At 43.6% G+C, this 20,853-nt stretch overlaps 1 protein-coding gene across 1 annotated transcript in view; it reads right to left on the bottom strand.

The window, feature by feature from the left end:
* LOC134455581 (guanine nucleotide-binding protein G(olf) subunit alpha) overlaps positions 1-13,614 on the bottom strand; it is a 72,986-nt gene extending 59,372 nt beyond the window's left edge. Inside the window, exon 1 of the mRNA XM_063206721.1 lies at positions 12,676-13,614. Coding sequence (XP_063062791.1) covers positions 12,676-13,117 — 442 coding nt within the window. The 5' untranslated portion in view covers positions 13,118-13,614. The remainder of the gene's footprint in view (positions 1-12,675) is intronic.
* Between the last annotated feature and the right edge of the window lie 7,239 nt (positions 13,615-20,853).

Genomic DNA, 20,853 nt, shown 5'->3' with positions numbered 1-20,853 from the left:
AACACTACGTAAAAACAGTGTGTGGTTAAACAGACTAGATACTAGTGCTTTTCTATTAATCATTTCTACTTGGCACACAAGAGAGAAACAAAAACCACTGATGTAAAAAAAAAAAAAGTCACCCTGGCCGTTTTGCCCAGTTTAAACGCAACACCGTGAGACATTAAAAGATTGTAACACTTATCTAAAAAAAACACATTTCAAGGAACACACAAGCTCCTCCTGGACGGCGGTTTATGAGGACACGGTGTCCTCTCGGACGTAGTGCTTGTGAGGGATTTGGACTTGGCAGGGCTCCTGGTGTCAGAAGAGTTAATGTACAGCTTGGCTGGCTCCTATCTAAGGGCCAGAGAACAGGTTTCCTGACTGCCTTGACTGCCTGCCTGGCTGGCCTCACTCGGGCGCACTCGCTGCGCTGCATACTTTCTGTGGTGACTCAATGCAATATAGATGGTTACAGATTAAGACACTAGTGACACCGGCTGGAGGTGACTTTTAAAACCGCCTCATAAGAAAGACGGTGTGTGAGGGGAAATGAAACAATACGCCTGGGGTTTTTCGTGTCTGTGTGTTTGCGTGTCTTTGTGCCAAAGTGTTTGCTTGTGTGTGTGCAGACATATGTGTTTTTAAAAAGATAACTGCACTATTTTGATCAATTTCTCGAAACCAAAGTTGCTTACTACATTAGCTATTTCGTTGCTTTCAATGCATTTCCCCATTGGCAACTACCGAAGTTGCTAACAGGCTAACAACTTCCCTTTTGAGAAACTCACCCCTGAATTGATAAAGTGGTACTTGCTGCTGTCTTCGTCTCAGACGGCTTTAGGATGGGAGTCTATGTGCACGTCCATTTCTGCTCCTAAAATCTTTTTTTTCAAGAATGTGCCACTCACCAATCACCTAAGTGGTGTTCACTGGTGTTCCATAGAGAGCTTTGTAGCGAAACGTGGCTTAAGTTATGTTTTATCTAGCATTTTGGACATACATTTTTTTTCTTTCATTCACAAAATGGCAAATAAAAAATGACAGAAGCCATATTTCATTTTCAAACTTGTTGGGCAATGCAAGCGGACACCCCTAATCACTTAGTGAGATGCATACTTTTGAAAACCAATGTTTAAATTGGTTTTAAGAACTGACATGGACATGCCCATTGATGGCCATTCTAAAGCCAGTTGAGGCAATATCCCAATTAGCCAAATCAGCAGCAAACATCAAATAATTGGTGAAGACCATTCTACTTTATTGCAATTCAGAATAGGGCCTAAATGTTCAAATCAGTGCACTTGTCCTTTTGGAATTACCACCCATATAAAACAATCCTGTGATCAGGCACACCAATATAGTAAAACATAGATGTGAAACCTGCTAACATAGACTCACGTGTGATTCGCTGGTAAACAGCGATGGCCTATATTTTGAGGGAGGAAACCAACCAGAGGTTTCGAGGTGCAGGTAGCGGGTGCAAGATCAATTTTGTAGAAGAAGGTACCGCACACTCTTGTCCATCGTGCTGCAATTTATTGACAAACAACGTTTCGGCCCGTATGGCCTTTCTCAAGTTTTTCAAACAGTGATGGCCTGACATGACTGATCTGGTCATTGGACAATACTGTTAAGTCGTTTGTGTCAAGTCAACACGCGGTGGGCGATCAGGCGGTAGTACACTTGGCCTGGTACCCTCTTCAGTGAGTGACCTCCCACCTCCACCCCTCCCCCACGCTCCCCACCCACCCCCACCCCCCAGTTTCAGTTTGCATTCTTGGCCTGTAATCTCTTTGTTTTTGTTTTGGGTCACGTGAGTTCGTCCTGCCCCTGCAGGCTGCTAGCGGACCACTTTCCAACGGATGGCCAGGCGCAGGCGGGACCGATTTAGAAAGCAAGAGTGTGTGTGTGTGTGTTTGGGGAGGGAGGGGTGAGAGAGAGAGTAACACAAACACACACACACACACACACACACACACACACACACACACACACACACACACACACACACACACACACACACACACACACACACACACACACACACACAGAGGCGATTTTAGTGTCAGTGGGGGCCCCAAGCAAAAACCCAAAAGAATGGACATAGGAAACAAATCACTGCTATTATAGTTTAAAGATGAGCTCTTTTTCACCATCTAGAAGCTTGGGGGCCCCAAGCGGCTGCCTGTCTAGCCTGGTGACAAGATGCGCCTCTGCACACACACACACACACAGATCTTCTGTAAATGTAACACTATTCATACTTTTCTTTTGATGTTGCTATTATTTGTATGCAATGTTTTGGCAACACTGTATTTCAACAATCACACTAATAAAGTACAATCATGCTAATAAAGCGTTTGTGTGTGTGTGTGCATGTGTCTGTCTGTCTGTGTTGAAGAGTGTAGTAGTACATTGCATTACATTTGACAGGCGCTGTATGCCTGGGCGTTGTATGCCTGTGTAGCATGCACAGCATGTGTAGCCTTGTTTGCATGTGTGTATTTATCTTTTCTGTCTCTCTGTGTGTGTGTGTGTGTGTGTGTGTGTGTGTGTGTGTGTGTGTGTGTGTGTGTGTGTGTGTGTGTGTGTGTGTGTGTGTGTGTGTGTGTGTGTGTGTGTGTGTGTGTTTCCAGCGGAGTAAAGGTCAGAGATTCAGTAGTTCACTGCTTCAAAACACACACACACACACACACACACACACACACACACACACACACACACACACACACACACACACACACACACACACACACACACACACACACACACACACACACACACACACACACACACACACCTACTCACACCCCATCGTCTATCACCCCATCTCCAACACTATGTTTACAGGGGGAATATGATACAAAAATGCTATATTAACGATAATGGGGCAAAATGTAACAACTGTAACAGCTGTTACATTTTGTGTTGCCATGAAAGTACTTGGTCACATTTTTGACTCAAACATTGAGGCTGACCTTAGATATAACCAAAGAAAAACAAATAGTAGTATCGCCTAGACCTCCCTTGTACTGCTGACACAACTACCACGGTCAGGTTAAAAAAAGGGCACATTCAAAATCTTGAATGTTGGTCCACTATAAAAGGTTATTTAAATCACCCAATGCAATTTATTTGACACACTATATGCCGTGCCTTGCTTACGCTCTTGACAATGCTGATATGTCAAAGTCAGATGGGGAAATTTGTCCCATCATGTATTTCACCTGTGCACCGTCATTAATAAGTGAATGTCAGTAGCAAAATGAAGAGCTCTTTTCAAAAATGAGATATATCCATTTTATAGAATGTTGGGAAATTGACATTTTTGTATTGGGCATTCCATTGAAATGCATTGAGAAATGCATTTTTATAGAGGTTTAAAAGTATGTTCTCAAAACATTTGAATGGCAATAATTCACAGATGATAGGATTTCTTAACAGTCAATTCCAATATTAAGATGCAAAAAGTCAAAAATGGTGGATATAGCGTTTTGGAAAAGAACTCTTCAAATATTAAGAGAAGTCGAAATGAAAAAAAAAGCTCCGTCAGTGATTGTCAGTGATCTGAGTTGTGTTCCGTGGGGATTCCCAGTTCAGACCTGCTAGTAGATAGAAGATAGTCATGAACACATTGGGTATCAACAAGTAGCTGATCACTATCTGCCATGGTTTCGGCCAGGGCACAGGCCAGAGTAGTATTTTTCCCCATAGAGTTCGGAAAAACCCAGGTCAGCAGAAAATCTTTCCTATGTGACTGTATTGACAACCTAAACACCATATTTTAAGGTGTACACAAACACACACACACACGTGCGCACATGCACACACAAATGACATAAGCATGCCCAAGTGGCGGAACAATTGCACACGGGGCCCCAGGGCAAGACACTTATAGGGCCCCCTATACAGCTTGCCAAGCTCACAATAGGGGCCCCACCACCAATACAGAGGAGGGCCCTGGGCCCAGGGGCAAGCGCCCTGCTTGCCCTCCCTAAAGCTCCACCCCTGACAGTGGCGGAACAATTGCACATGAGGCCCCAGGGCAAGACACTTATAGGGCCCCCTATACAGCTTGCCAAGCTCACAATAGGGACCCCACCACCAAGACGGGAGGGCCCTGAGCCCAGGGGCAAGTGCCCTGCTTGCCCTCCCTAAAGCTCAGCCCCTGAGCATGCACACAGTCCCAACAGCCCCCACCAAACACCCGCCACTACACATACAAACATATATATATAAAGACACTCTCACGTGCACAATTAGGCACACATAACACACATAAAAAACTAGGTATAAAATGTTGAAGTGCACACACACACACACATGCACATGGACACGCACACAGACACACACACGCGGCCACGCAAACACACACACACACACACACACACACACACACACACACACACACACACACACACACACACACACACACACACACACACACACACACACACACACACACACACACACATCCTTCCTCCTCTTGTGGAACAACTGAGTGATTCCCACCTGCTGTGTTCATTTTTAGCCAGCCAGATGCATCCACAAATTCAAAAAAGAACCTGTACTATCATTTCCTGATAGATAAAAATATAATTTAAGTACTGCTGGCCACATTAAGACAAGCTAATCTACACAAGGACAACACCGCTTTCCATCGTGTACAGCGCACTCATTGTGTCATTAATGATGAATTTGAACTTTTAGCCAGACACTGTACACACACACACAAACACGCACGCACGCACACACACACACACACACACACACACACACACACACACACACACACACACACACACACACACACACACACACACACACACACACACACACACACTTTGTAGGATACAGAGTAGAGAACAATGGAAATATCCATCCCTTTTAGTCTTAACAAGGGGAATTACTAAATCATTTTAAAATCGACTGTTTTTCCATTTAGGTGTCAACATCACACTGTGTTTTAAGGAAATTCATGGTTACACAATAGAGCTGGAAATATATTAGCCTGTCACAATCAGATATCACCAAAGTCAGTAAAATGCAGTGGGCCACACAAATCCAAAAAGGCAGATAAGAGATCTACAGAATAGACCATTATTCTGTACTAACATGTTGAAGTCTTTGTTGTTTTCAGTGTCTATGTCAGAGATCCACAGAGAGTATTCTCAGATCTCCACTCCAGCCAAATCCTAGGCCACTGACAGCCTTGATTGGATCAAGATAATCTGTAAGTGCCCTAAACACTGACACTAAAGACTGACTTTGAGTGTGGACATTCCTGTATTTCCCAGGTCCTACAGCCTTGGTCTACAAACAAAGGCCTGCATGCAAAATCCGGAAAAATAATTGGAGACCACTCTCCTATAGTATGGCCTCTAGTCATTTCAGAAAGCAGTAAAAGTAGCAAAGCATTTATTTAGTAACAGGTCAGGTAGGGTGGGGAGTTTTTGGTACTAAGGCACAGTGTAGCCTCTTATTGCAGATGGGCCCGTCGACCGGCCTATTCACTCTTTGCTGAAACCACTCAACTACATCATAACATCATTTCTATTACAATGCAGAGAGTCTTAAGTGACCGAATAAGACTCTGTCATTACCATTTTGGTGACAATAAGGTTATAACAGAGGCTCTGCTAAGGGGTTAACAGCCTCCAGCGCTGGGGTGCATCGCGCAAATACACCTGACCATGACTGGGCGACCATGCCCATGCGTAACCAAGTTCAGGGCCGGGTTATTTCCCAACCATGCCCCATCTCTCTCTTCCACTCAATTCCTGTATCATCTTCACTGTCCTATTAAAGCAACAGTAACTCGGGCCATTTGTGAAGTCTTTACGAGAAAACCAGAAAAAAATCAACTTTATGCCTCGTGGTGCCTTTACGAATAGCCTCGTTTCTCGTGGTTGGGCGACGAAAGGGGGAACTGACAATTGGGGTAGTTTGGTTCTGGGGGGAAGAATAATGCGGACGGATGTCAACAATCAAGCGCGACTGAAGGCTAACTGGAAACGACGGTAATCAAACATTTCAAACAAGTGATTTACGGTTAAGTTTAGGGTTAGGGTTAAGGTTAGGGTTAGGGTTAGGTTTAGGGTTAAGGTTAGGGATAATGTTGGAGGAAGGGAGACATGGCATGAAGCTGACACAACGACAGCGCTCCCCTCCCGGAATGCACGCTGATCAGATGGGTCTCTCTCTCTCACTCGCTCTCTCTCATCCTCTCTCTCATCCACTTTCGACGACAGTGCGCGTTGCCCAACTACGAAAAATGAGGCTATATCGTAGCGGCACCACGAAGCATGTAGTAGAATGGGCTCATTAAAGGGGCACAATGTAGGATGACGTCGTTTGCGCGGTGCCCGTGGCATGCCTGTCTCAAAATCTACACAGTCATGAAGAAATGCTGTTTAAATAAACGCGCTGTAAGAATGTTTTTCATCGCAGAATGCCAACTGTTGATACGCGCATGACTATGGTATGTAAAGAGATTTTTCGTATGAGAAGCGTTTTTTTCACGTCACTCGTTCGGACCGCGCTGTGAAAAGTTGCATTAGGGGTTTTCTGACAGCGGAAAGTGAAAGTGGTCGTGAGAGTCATCGTTCACCTACTAATGACTCAAGTAAGCACCGGGTGACTCAGGACAGTGAGTTTAATCCTACCTAGATCTCCTCTAAATAAAGATACTAAAAGTCCCCAGAAAAAAGGCTCCACTGCTCCCCCTTGGGGATCATACAGTACGCTACCCTTTGAGTTTTAAGTCAGCGCCAGATTTCCCCATCACTGTCCGCCACACACTTGGCATCATGGGAGATGGAGTCAGGACCTCTGACAGTTTTTGCTTGGCTCAGGACAAAGCCATCTGAAAAATCACACACAATGTAATGAGGACCCAAGTCTGGGGCCCTCATCTTCCTGGGACCGGGGCAACTGATCCCTTTGTCATAACCCCCACCGCCCATCAGCTTTCCTGGGTAGAATAGTCACTGTCTCTGCCCTACCGTGGCTCTCAAGGTAGGGCACTGGACTGCTATGCTGACGACTCGCGATTCCGACCCGGATCCTATGCCGATCCTTCCCCATATACCCCCCCCCCCACGCCCCATTCGTTTCCTGTCACTCCTTCACTGTCCTATCGTAAAAAAAAGTCATAAAAGACCAAAAAAAAGGATAGACACTGACTCAGACCTCATTCATCAGAACAGACTGCATGCAGCACAGTAGATGTGTCCTCCGCTGCTTATGATAAGAGCGATGCAGGAATGTTGAAATACAGCATCCACGAATACAGATGCACGTTATGCAAGAGGTCACCAGCTTAGAAACATTCCAACGCGAGTTCATCGAGTGCTACTACCAATCCACACTAGTCCAGAGACACAACTGAGTTTGACTGCTGGTTACTGGTACAAGGCCTAATATGTAGCTAACATCTACATATGAGATAAGGACAAAGACACCTGCATACCATGTTGATTTTTGTAAATAAAACCTCTTCATGGCATTCTAACTATGTGTGTGTGTATGTGTGTGTGTGTGTGTGTGTGTGTGTGTGTGTGAGAGAGAGAGAGCTTGAGAGAGTGTGTGTGTGTGAGAGAGAGAGACAGAGGCAGACAGACAGACAATTACAACAGTTTGAAGGATGTCCAGTCTTACTTTGTTAAACTGTTCAACAAGCATCAACCAACAAGTAATTCAGTGATAACAAGACTTCTGTATAGTAGTTGTTCACTACTACAAAAACACTTCCCCTTTGCAATTCAAGGTTACATGGAACCATTTTCAGCTCATTCCGTATGAACAGAAAAGCGAGCTGGCTGAATGCAAACAAGACTTTAAAACCTGACAGCGGACAACCCCGGTTAACAGTTTCGGTGGCACGGTGCAATTCCATTGACCCATATACAGGCTGAGTGTCAGCTTCCGTGTTGTGCTATATACTGCGCTGTTTGGTTGTTATGGAGGAGACAGGTGTATAGCACAACACTGCACGCCATCTGTGCGTCCCTATTCACAACAAGGACTTGTGCAGGCAGGCACTTTCTGTGTGTATGCACAGGGAAAGGGGAAAGGGGGCAAAGATATATTTGTCCTGCTATTTACTTAAGCAAGAGAGTCGTTCAGTGCCATAATGAAGTTAGAATAATGTGTTAAGCGACAGCCCCTATTATAAGTTTATTGCTACAAGAACAAACTCTGTTTCAGAACAAAGTCTGACACTATGATTGGGCAGGTCCAGCATAACCATATAATAAACTATCCTGTAAACCGAAATGTCCTGCAAACACATATCGCCTTGAGCCACTTGTGTGGGCTTCTTTCAATACACTCATAGAATGATAGGGACAGATTGGCAATGGCTGACTCGGAGATTCATATCTGTTCCCCTGTATATAAAGCTAAACGTACTGGCACACACACTGCTTCAACAAACACAAACAACAGTTGGGTCCGCGTTAACTTTCACACTGGCTGTGTTTGTTCTAGTTTTATGGTGGCCAGGTGAGAAATGTTAGCCTAGTTCGGCTCACCACACTAATGTGCGTGCGATGGAATTTGATCTAGTTAAGATATCACAGACAAGATGTTCACACAGAAGGGACTCGTCAGACATCAATTCTGCCCTACAAAGTTCATTCACTACACCAACATTGAAACTGAGAAAAAAAACATTCAAAGCCTTGGTATTAGGTTGGATATCGTAATTACTGCAGTATTAAATGCTTCATGTATAACACTGGACAAATCTACGCTATAACCACTGCATCATCAGACCAGTGAGTCCAGTGGCAAATACATACAAATAAACATGATTATCATTTGGTACCCTATTTAAGAGGCAAACTAACAACAATAGCTAAGAGGGTTGGTCAGACTGGCATGAATGAGGAATTGTTTTGCATTTCAGGTTGGCAAGCAGTATGGGTAGGTCCAGGTGAGAAAAAATATCACCTTTATGTTGTGTCTACAGTATGTGTCTGTTGTGGGATGTTTTGAGTGGTACTGATGTCTGTATTGTGTTTTCATATCTTCTGCTGTGCTGTAACACAAACTGCTTTTTAACCCCATAATGCACGTCGTTCCACCAGTGGAACACTGTAATACTGTAGTCATTGAAAAGTTAACTACCATACTACTACACTACTGTAACATAACACAGGGCCTTTAGTAATGCACTACAACTTGGTCATTTCCATTCCGGTGACAACCAATATATAACGCTGTGTCTTAACAGGTTAAGGACATTTAAGCTTTCGAAGCTTTAGCAGAGCCATGATGGAACTGACAAACTGAAACCTGCTAGGAGCCATCAACTGTCAATCTCAGGGTTTTGTTGTTGGTAGTTGAAGACTCTCCTCACATTTCACAAGGCTTCATGAATTGTAGCCTAACCAATGCTATTGCTTCCCAACCAGGGATGTGTATTAGCCTGGGAACTCCCATACTGCCTTTAGTTCTACACAATCGTTCCAATCTAAAAGACAGTATGGGGTCTATGACTCATAACGGACCAGATTAATACTTGTGATTAGGTTTGGTGGTAGCCAGGCAAGATGTGTGCACCACCGGGGGTAAATGAGCACACTGCAGAGGGTACATAGAGAAAATGTAAATGTCTGGAGCATGGTCACATTAGTACAGAGGAAGAGATAGTGGAGGTACTCATGGTATGACAAAAAAGGCTAAGGGGGCACACAAGACAAAAAAGGTCAGGAAACACTGCCCTATGGCACTGAAGAAGCTTCATGACATTACACTGCACTTTGCAGACACTTTTTTATATCCAAAGGAACAAACCGATATTTGGTACAGGGTATTGGTTACAGTCCCTGGAGCAGGGGTCCCCAACCTTTCTGGGCCCAAGGGCTACCAAGGGCTACCCGAGGGCTACTGAGGGCTAAATTTGTTTATATGTTGTAAAGAATAAATAATCTCATATTTAAATCAAGAAAAGCATTAACTGTGACTAAAATCTGGTAGTCGTCACTGTTTATTAACATCCTTGTGGGCACCTCAGAAGCTCCTGGAGGGCTACCTGGCGCCCGCGGGCACAACGTTGGTGACACCTGCCCTGGAGCAATGTGGGGTCAGGTGACTTCCTGAGGGGCACTTCAGCCATGGCTGAGGATGTAGGAGAGCGTAGTCCACAATCCTCCGAATGGCACTGAATTCCAATCTGCAACCTCCCACAAACAACTCCCAAATTTAGGGGGGTTCCCAACCTTTTCCAACATGTGGCTCACTTGATTTTTTTTCCACAAATGTTTTGGGGCCCAACTCTGACAAAATAAACGATAAAAGTCAAATAAATCAACAGCAACACACAAATATATCATTTTGATTTTCAGAAAATGATTTCAAGACTCACTTGGAATACCTTCAGGGCCAACCAGTGGGCCCCAGCCCACAGTTTGAGAATCACTGCCCTAACTGTTAGGCCATAGCTGCTACGTGGCAGATGTAACGAATGCCAAACAGCAGAGTTCAGCAGGCGAATGTTAGTAAACCTCCCTCCCGAAGCCTCATACAGTATTGGTAGACCCGAGCTATCGCTCTGGACCTTTACCTCAGTGGTATCGTACTGAATTAGCGTGTTGACTGGGAGGTCACGGGTTCGAGCCCCGAGTGGTGGACTGCACAGGAAGACCTCAGTTACACAGACACACAGAAGGTGGAAGTTCATCTGATGGATAAATACTGGATGACCTACAGTAGTCATATCCGGTCAACAGCAGAGTGTTGTTGTGCACATCTCACCCACTTTCAGGCCTGGCTGAGGCCCACTGAACAAAAATACATTTTTAAAGGGACACTGTGTGAGATTTTTAGTTGTTTATTTCCAGAATTCATGCTGCCCATTCACTAATGTTACCTTTTTCATGAATACTTACCACCACCATCAAATTCTAAGCATTCATTATGACTGGAAAAATTGCACTTTTCATACATGAAAAGCGGGATCTTCGCCATGGTCCGCCATTTTGAATTTCCAAAAATAGCCATTTTTAGCTGCAAAAATGACTCTACTTGGACCATGCTAGAAAATATTTGTTTATTACTTAGTAAACTTTTATGTAAAGATCAAATTTGGCAATAGGCAGCCCAGTTTCAATGAGCAGCATAGTTGCAGTACCTTTTTGACCATTTCCTGCACAGTGTCCCTTTAAGTGAAAGGCTTGATGAAGTTCCCACACACTGCAGTGTAGCGCCTAGTTTATTTGGTGTATGTGACGAAAAGCCCAATGTTTTCTGAGTCTTCTGGAAGGGTTTTTTTGCGTCATGGCCAACAGAGGAGTGTCCTATGTGGAATACCCCTCTTATAACTGTGTTGTTACCAGTATGGCAATGACGAAATCGTAATGCACTAATAAAGACTCTGTGTAGTGTCATAGTAGTATTGCAGTAGTCTTTTTTTCCCAGTAGTCTTTTTTTTAAAGATATTTTTTTGGTCTTTTTGACTTTATTTATGATAGTATAGTGAATATGGTGACAGGAAGCGTGTGGGGAGAGAGAGAGACGGGGAAGGACCAGCAAAAGAATAGTGAAGCTGTCCAGTGGAGGAGCACTACAACATTAGGCCTACTGTTACATTACAGGCCACACTTTGATGGCTGAGATCCAGCATATGGCTAAATATTCCCTTTTTGCCAAAAACTGAAACAACTGTTTTATATGAATTATGACCACAATACCCTTAAAGTGACATGCACCACACAAACCCAGTCACCACCTGTCATCCTCTGGATGGAGTACACAGGTGCATCGTCTGATAACGTCTGAAAGACTATCTTAGTGAGCAGAGAGGCCCATGTGGTTTTCAATGTGTTGAAATGTAGCCCTGTTAGTTAAGGTTATATAAGACAGACCATTACGTAATTAGTTGATAGCATTGCAACTCAAGTTTTTTATCACATCTTTGTACTGATGGCCCTCTGGCCATAAACTTCAGACAATAACAAGCAGTAGCTTGTAAAAGCAAAGGGAGGGCATATGTTGATAGGGTGGGTAAGACAGTTTAGTACACCTACTGTACTAAAAGGGCTGGGGGCCTACTACGTAGACTTCCTGCTGTCTCTGCCCATGTCCGGTGACTAATTCCCACATCCTTGAAGCACTCAGACTCTCTTGAGGCGAGAGAGAGCAGGGCCATAACTAAATGGATGAGTAGAGTGGAGTACGGTCTGCTTTCATTTCATCACGTCATCCAGCCCCATCTTCATACCCAGGCTGATGCCCCCTATAATGATTTTTTTTAAATCAATGTTTCATATGGACCTGTGTGTATATGGGTATTCATTTTTGGTAATGATTAATTAATTGTCATTCAGGTCTTGGCAGGCTTGCTATTTGAAGGCCTGTCACCAAACAAAACACAGTAGTGTCACATCACAACACGTTCTATTGTATTGCTGAAAAGTAGCTCTGACATTTCCCTGTTCAATGACAGTCTATATCCCGAGGCTAGTTCTTAGACTACAGGAGAGATCAGTGGAGAGACAGCTGATTCGGGCATCGCTTAGGTCATCACAGGTTTACACTTCAGAAGAAAAGGACCCTGTCATCATGTCAGGTGGGATATAACGTAGTGTATGCATGTGTGCGTCACCAATACACGTGTGAGAACATTCAGTCGGTATATACAGCAATGTGGAGCATAAAGCACTGTGTTGGAATGGAATGACATACCAAGTAAGAGGAGGCGGTATGTTTGTCGGTATTCCCGTTTCTGCTGCTTCAGTTCTTGGTCTATGATTTTACTGACTTTCTTCGCCTCTTTTAAGGTCGCTTTATCCAACGGTGACAAGTTTTTGCGTTTATGCGGACTGTGCTTCTGCACAAGAAGCCGACCGCCATGGTCATCCCCTCCTCCTCCGTTGCCGTTCTGGAGTGGTACTGCTTCGGCCGTATCTCCGCGCCGTATGGCCCGGTTATTGGCATTCTTGCGGGAATTCCCACGGCAAAACAGACACTCGCGGGGTGCCACCATGTCGTTGATGTCCTCTCCTCTGTCCTCGTGATTCGGGGACCCGGAGGGTGGTAAGGACGAATCGGTTGGCTGGTCGGAATCTGACATGAAACCACCGGGATCTCCCCAGAGACTTGGACGCAAGCTATAACACAGCCCCATGATGTGCTCAGTCCCCGTAACGCTCAATGAAATCAAATCCTGTCAAAAAACAGCTGAATATCCGTTGGCAGACGTTTTTGACCTTCACTCATCGTGGCATCATCAGGCTGGTGATGACTATGGTTCCAAGGCACCTGATTCCTTCATGGTTGTCCATTCGCCAAAATATGTACCATTGTCCTTTCGCTCTTTACTCCGTATGAATACTAATGGGAGGAAAGGAAACCCCGTCTTACCACCCCCAGTTCACCTTACTTGAGGGAAATCCGAGATCAAAGCTGTAAGCAATTCGAACGCCGGCGAGAAGAAATCCTTCGTCTTCGTTGTGTGTTGTGAGTGAAACTGTCGTGCGACTGAAGGCGCGCCGCGTCAACTGCAACAGGGGAACAGTTTGCTGATTGACCAAAGATTACACAGGACGTTATCTTCAGGGTGCGTGTCGTGCGTGCGCGTGTGCGTGCATGCGTCAGTTCTGAGGTGGCTGAGAAAATCAATGCGGGTGAGCGGTGTGTCCTCGGCACGTTTTACTATATTGTCACCTGCTGGGGACCGTCACCGCGCACCCCTACCCCTCTCTCCCAGTCGAGTGAGCGTGTGCGTCCCCTTCTAAATATTTTAGAACCAATCAAAGGCGCAGGATCGTGTCACGCAAAGACCACCGCAGGGTCGTGGCAGTTCTTTCTGGCCAATTTCCAACTGATGATTTGGTGGTCGGTTATCAAATTTATGTTTTTTTACCCAACGCAGAAAAAAATAGTAGCCTATTTCTAATATTAAAGTATGATAGTCACGCACAAAGGATTTTAATTTGGTTAGGCTATGTATAACACGCCTACTGAGTAACACATCTTCGGTGAAAGAATAATGTGCAATGAAATGTGCTTCGTCCCTTTGTACAGTGCATGTGTGTAATTATAGCCGGAATTAAATTGTCAAAGAAATTGACGTCATTTTTTTCTAATCTGTTACCAGTTGTAATTTGTATTTGCCACAAAATACACTCAAACGTCTTATGAAGATCACCTCTAATTATGTACTTACTTTGAAAATGCATTCCATCACACATTATAGGAAAGGCTACATGCCCCACAGTGTAATTGTCACATATAGACTACTATATATATATCTTGTATATTGTTTCTCAATGTGTCTTCTGAGTAGGCTACTTGGTTCACTGGATACATTTCACTTGATCATGCTTTTCACAGAAAAAGCAGCAACCATTTGGTAATACTTAGGCCTGCTTAAATTGATTTTCACACACACACACACACACACACACACACACACACACACACACACACACACACACACACACACACACACACACACACACACACACACACACACACACACACGCACACCTCAGCTTGGCCTGCTCAGTCAGAGCACTGCAGTTCAGTGTCAGAGTGGTTACTGTGGTAGATTGATAATGTGTTTGGTCAACCTTGTCAGACATAGCTGGCAGTCAACGCACAGTCTGTACAATATCACATTTTTTTTATAGTTTCACAGAACCCAATATCGATAAGAGCAGATTTCTTGACTTTGCTTGGTGAACTTTAGCCAGTGGTTGGTGTGATATCGATAACATTCTGTCAACTCACCTCAGTTTTACAGGCTCTTGTGTAATAGTGCATGATGGGAAGTAGAGGAGTTGGCCCTCTGACTTCTGGACTAATTACGTGAGGCCAGTGGCATGCACAGACATTTTCAGGGGCAAGTGCTGAAGGGGCTGTGTTGGGGGCATGTGGAACTTCCGGGTGCCTTATTAGGCTGTAGAGGCTATATATTGTATCGGGGCATTCATTTCACATGCATTTGATCGTAAAACATTTGTAGATTATCATGTCAACATGTGGACCGCAGTGCATGGTGACAAAAACTTTCAAAAGAAGAACTTTCAAAAAGGGCATCTATTTGTCCAGTAGGGCAAAGGGGCAGGTGCTTTAGCCCCACCTCGTCCCTATCTGTGTGCACACCTATTACGTGAGGTGTCGGGGAGTGTTTATGGAAGGGAGAGGCAGGGCCTTGATACAAAAATAGAAACAGTACAGCTTTTTTACAATTCTGAGTTCCCTATTATAGATTCGTACCATAGTACAGGCACTTTCAACTGTGACTGCTGCACCCTCGTGTGTGTGTGTGTGTGTGTGTGTGTGTGTGTGTGTGTGTGTGTGTGTGTGTGTGTGTGTGTGTGTGTGTGTGTGTGTGTGCGTGTGCGTGTGCGCACGCAATGCACACGGCACATGTGTGGGTTGTCTTCTAGTGTTGCTGTTGGATGGCATCCTGCTACCGGAGATTACTCAGTGACGCTATCTAGAGAGTAATGGTCAACAATATTTTATAGCTAATTCAAGTGTATCGGCACTGTATCAGATCAGACATCACTGGAATGCCCACAATGCAGTTTTATGGTTGTAAGATAGAAAATGGCTGAGTTTTACAGCCCTTTATACCCTGGCGTAACACAACATCACCACAGTGTGGCAGTGTCGACACATGTAACTCAGAGCATACGACTCTGATGTAACTCACTTCCATAATATCTCCCTATCTTGAGATTAATTAGGGCTGTAACGATATTGTATCGAATAGAGAAATCGTAATATGCAGAGTCACGATACTGTATCGTGATACAAGAAGGCAGTATCGTGATACGCCCTTTCAAAGTTTTTTTACCCTTCAATGCAAAAAAGAACCACATGATAAGATGTGACGGTGTTTCCAATCCTTAACGGTGCTTCCAATCTTTGCAATCAATATCATTGTTTTTTAAAAACTTTTTTACATTGTTAGTAACCTCGTTTAACCTTTTCTACCTATGAACGATCATCAAAAAGATACATTTGAAAAATCGTGGGGTGTATCGAACCGTATGTCAAAAATCATGATACATATCGAATCGTGACATGAGTGTATCGTTACAGCCCTAATATTAATGTTCTGTTAGAGTGAAGTGAAAGTGTGAAAGCCCAGCTGGAAAAGTCCCATTGACATTTTGACACAGCACTCCACAGACACTGAACAAAATTGCATTCATGCCTCACCCCTTCAAAAGGGCAGCCCTAAGACCACTCTAAGCGAGCAGTACAGTGGGATGCCACCATTTTGAGAGTACGGAAGGAGGATGGCAAAAAGTACTGATTCATTACTACTCCCACCAACCTGGCGGGTCTGGAGTCGAACGTCTTTGGGCTAGAAGTCTGGTGCCTTTGCCGTTTACACTTGACTGCCATATAAGGGCAGCTCCTTCTGTGACTCTTCACTTTAAATTAATCCTGCAGGCTGGAACAGTAACCAAAATGATAATAAAGCTATAACAACTCGTTAATTTAACAACTAGCAAATTTGAACATGCTTGGTCTTTCCTGTGACAGCATGACTGAAAGTCATTGTTACAGGAATCAAAATCTCATGGCAATTTTCACATTAAACCATCTTCAAAATCTCATTGCAGTTTTTAAATTAAACCATCTTACTACTCCGCAACCTCTGTTTTTCATGTATGCAAGGGTGTAAAAATGATGTTGGTGTTGGTGTGGGGCATAATTTAGGACCCCCCCCCCCCTCTTTTTTTTTTTGAATGTGCACACTCCATACTTTTAACTGAAATTTCTCCCATTGCACCATGGTCATCCTACTAGGCCTACCTATAATATAACATTCCACACTCCAGCCCTGGCGGTAGGGGCATTGCACTTTACCATGCCGCCAGTACTGACAGTAGAGGAAGAAAGAAACTCACAGGGGTGGCCATGCCATACTACACTTTTCATGCCATGAAAGAAAACCATGTTCTAGCATCCCTTTTGCACATGACCATACGTCATGTTCCAGATGAACCTGTTGACATCACCATCACGGTTCGCTGAGAAAAGCGACATATTTTTTAGTTTGCATTGCGAACCTACAAAGTACGTTCTGGTCCTCAAAGGCTCAGACTTGTGGCATGAGCATGACGTCCAGTTCAAGATTAGATGCGGGAAGGGGTACTGGCACGGTTCTCAGTTGGCCTGAACCCGCCTCTAGTTGAATCAAGCCTTCAGGGATCTATGTTTGACTCCTTCATTACTTTATTACCAAATTATGTCATGTTTTGGGACAACGTGGCATACAAATGGACTTTGCCATGGTGACATCATTGTGCACATTGGCACCAATCAATTCGATTATAATTAGCTCATGTTCTTATCCACGGAGTCACAGGGAACACTAATCCTGGTTGGCACAACTTTGCTTTGGACGCCTTCCATAAGGTGCGAGTGAGTTTAACTCCGCCACCCACATCCTTTATGGTCCTGGTTGAGGAATCAAAGTTGGGAGTGGTTGAGGATGGAAACTCCAAGGCCAACACTGATGATTGGGGGAAAGGGGAATATGTTTTTCCCATCTGTTGCACACATCGACCTCAGGGTTTGTTCTTCGTTGGCCATCTATATATGTCGAACGACTGCTGTTTCCCCAATGTCTACTGTGCGCCCTTCGAAGTGTGTCAGCCTTTGTAGTCACGCCCAGTGATTGGATACTCCGCAGAATTCACCAAAGAGTATCCAATCACAAGGCTGACACACTACCAAGGCTCATACACTTGACATTGGGAAAGGGTGATTATGTACCACTACTACAGAAGTAGTACCCACCACTACTACAAGAGTAGGTAGGACTTGTAAGAAACTGGTGAAGACTCTCTTTTCTGAGAGTGTCACTTCACAACAGGGGTAACCTCCACTGAACTCCACTCAGTGATTAGATATCGATAACATTCTGTCAACTCACCTCAGTTTTACAGGCTCTTGTGTAATAGTGAATGGTGGGAAGTAGAGGAGTTGGCCCTCTGACTTCTGGACTAATTATGTGAGGTGTCAGGGGGCGTTTATGGAAGGAGGAGGCAAGGCCTTTGTACAAAAATAGATTTATATTGTCTATTATCAATGGAGACTTTCCTATTTTAGATTCCACCATACAAGTGGAATGCACTGCACATGGACTCTGATATAGCAGCATCAGCATGCACATGTACATATCAGCATGCACATAGTGTTGATATCAATGTATAACACCAAGCACGATGAGCATGCTGTGTTGTGCAAGGGCGTACATAAAGGGCCCACGTGAGGACTCATTTTTTTCTTTGAGGTGGAAGGTGTTTCAATTACTGTTTCTTCATTATGCCTGTGAAATCAAGGTCAAAGTGTGCACATATTCTGCAGTCCACCCCTCTCCACTGCAGTTAAGTTAGTCTGATGGTTTGGTGACTCAAGGTCAAAGGTCGAGGAGGTCGAGCATCATTTTTATACATTATTTTATTTCATTTTCTAAGACTGACAACTAATGAAATCATAATATATTCCATTGATAGATCAAACCACATCATATTTAGACACAACAACATTGATGTCTGCCTTCGATTTCAATATCAAAGTAATCTAGTGTCAGATTAAACACATTCTGAAGGTAGTAGATTGGGTGGCCGCCATGTTTGTTTCCCAGAATCACCAAGGCGAGGGAGCGGGCGCATAACATTCTGAGTAGTTGACACAACCGACGAGGACGTCATTCAGGAACAAAATGTAAGTTTAGTAAAGATCACACAAATTTAAAAATGCAAACTAAGTTCTCTTTGGAAGGATAATTTATCCTGCCTTTAAACATTTTTTTTTTTTTTTTTTTTATTCTATCCAAAACAACGTCAGCATCTACGGTGGAGCTCCATAGGATCCCATTCATTCTGACTGGCTCTGTGTTCCACCATGAGCGCCGCCCTAGACTGCAGTATCAACCTGAAAAGGTTGCCAGCGTTCTCTCTCCCCCTACCATATAACCGCTCTGGGAAAATGGTAAAGGAACCTAATTCGTCTATAGCACCATTTTTAAAATTATTTTATTTTATTTTATAAAATGAGATTGATACATTTGAAAAGCAAGTGAAGAGTTCAGATGCAAAACCCCCTAAGTGCCTTTTCAGAAAATAATCTTAATTCATTTTTATTTAATACAAAGCTACCAAAATTGCATACTTTTTATTTTATTTATGAAATATAACTATTTATATGTATTATCAAGTACATAAATGTAAACCAAACCAACAACGGGGTTCTCTAAAAATATAGAAGTGCAGGTCTTCAGAAATGGAGTTAGGGGGTTTTGCATCTGAACTCTTCAAGTCTTGAGGTAAATGAGGGACATTTGTCTCTGTAGCCCCTGTTCCATCAGATTCTGAAGTGAATTACAAGTTAAGGTGCATCATGCTGTAGCGATAAAAGATGCCTCCGCTTGGCTCTGTTCTACTGTATCCAATCTATGAGTTCGGCCATGCTGGCCAACTCATTCCAATGCAAGGCTAGCTGTACTGGCTATGCCTGTAAACGAAGTGGATTACTGGAATTTTTAGACAACTTAAAGGTAAGACGACGATTTAAGCTGGAAGATGACAAAAATAACTTATTCAAATGGAGATTCTCTTGGGAAGTTGTTCTATTGTTGAACAAAACATTTTACAATACATTTACTGTACATTCAACATTTTACATAGTCTCACATCTGAAATAGACACAGAATAATTGCCGTTCACTGTAAGCCATGGGGGCTGACCACCCCTAAAACTCAGATGCTAGACTTGCCCCTGCTGTGACAAATGTGGATACAATGAAACACTGGACACAATGAAAAAACTGCAGACTTCAGATCTGTGCAACAGATGACTTTATTGAGTCTTTAACCTTGTTGCGCAGAGCGCAAATAACCTTATTGTCACCAGAATTGTAATGACTTTGTTTTAATCTGTTACTTAAGGCTCTCAGTAATGTCATAGCAATGTTATTATGATGTAGTTGAGTATTATCAGTAAATAGTGAATAGGCCCGCCGGCGACCTCATCTGCACAAAGAGGCTACGGATTGATTTCTATTTTAAATATTTTATTTATTTTGACCTTATATTGACTTTCACGGAAATCATAAAACTAAGCAGTGAGAAAGGTAACATGTTTTACAAAGGAAACATGTTTTAGGAATACTATAACCTGGCATGCCAGACTATTCTATAACATGCCTCAGCTTGCCCACTGGGATATCCTGTTGGACGGCCAGTTTGTAGAAGGCAGGTGAACCCTTTTGGACCTGGTGAGAGCACAACGTACAGCTTCACTGCGTACAGCACTCATACCATATTCTTATTCTCATACTCTATACTCACTCAATTGCTATACCATAATCTCTTACGTTGCAGAGCGGCCAGTCATAACCCAGCCAGTCTCTGTCTCTCTGTCTGTCTGTCTGTCTGTCTGTCTGTCTGTCTGTCTGTCTGTCTGTCTGTCTGTCTGTCTGTCTGTCTGTCTGTCTGTCTGTCTCTCTCTCTCTGTCTCTGTCTCTCTCTCTCTCTCTCTCTCTCTCTCTCTCTCTCAGTACTTTACTGTTAGATCTTGACTATTGACTGCCATGATAAAAGGTAAAAAAGCCCCCTAAAAGTGGGAATTTACTTTTTAAAAAAAATGGCAAACTCACAAAACACATGACATGTACACACCTAGTGGAAGCACAGACCACGCACGCACGCGCACGCACATGCATGCACGCGCACACGCACACGTGTATACAGCTGTATACAGTATATAGGGCCTACATATAAATGTTATAAACGATAATGTGGTGGGACAAACTCTAATGTGTGTGAGGAATGCTTAGAGATTGTGAGGGTGATTTGCTCGTGTCTCACCTGGGACAGGTAGATTAAAA

Source organism: Engraulis encrasicolus, chromosome 9, assembly GCF_034702125.1.
Source record: "Engraulis encrasicolus isolate BLACKSEA-1 chromosome 9, IST_EnEncr_1.0, whole genome shotgun sequence".
Taxonomy (NCBI): Eukaryota; Metazoa; Chordata; class Actinopteri; order Clupeiformes; family Engraulidae; genus Engraulis; species Engraulis encrasicolus.
Note: the sequence above shows the minus strand (reverse complement) of the source record. Positions and strands in the feature narration are given on the sequence as shown.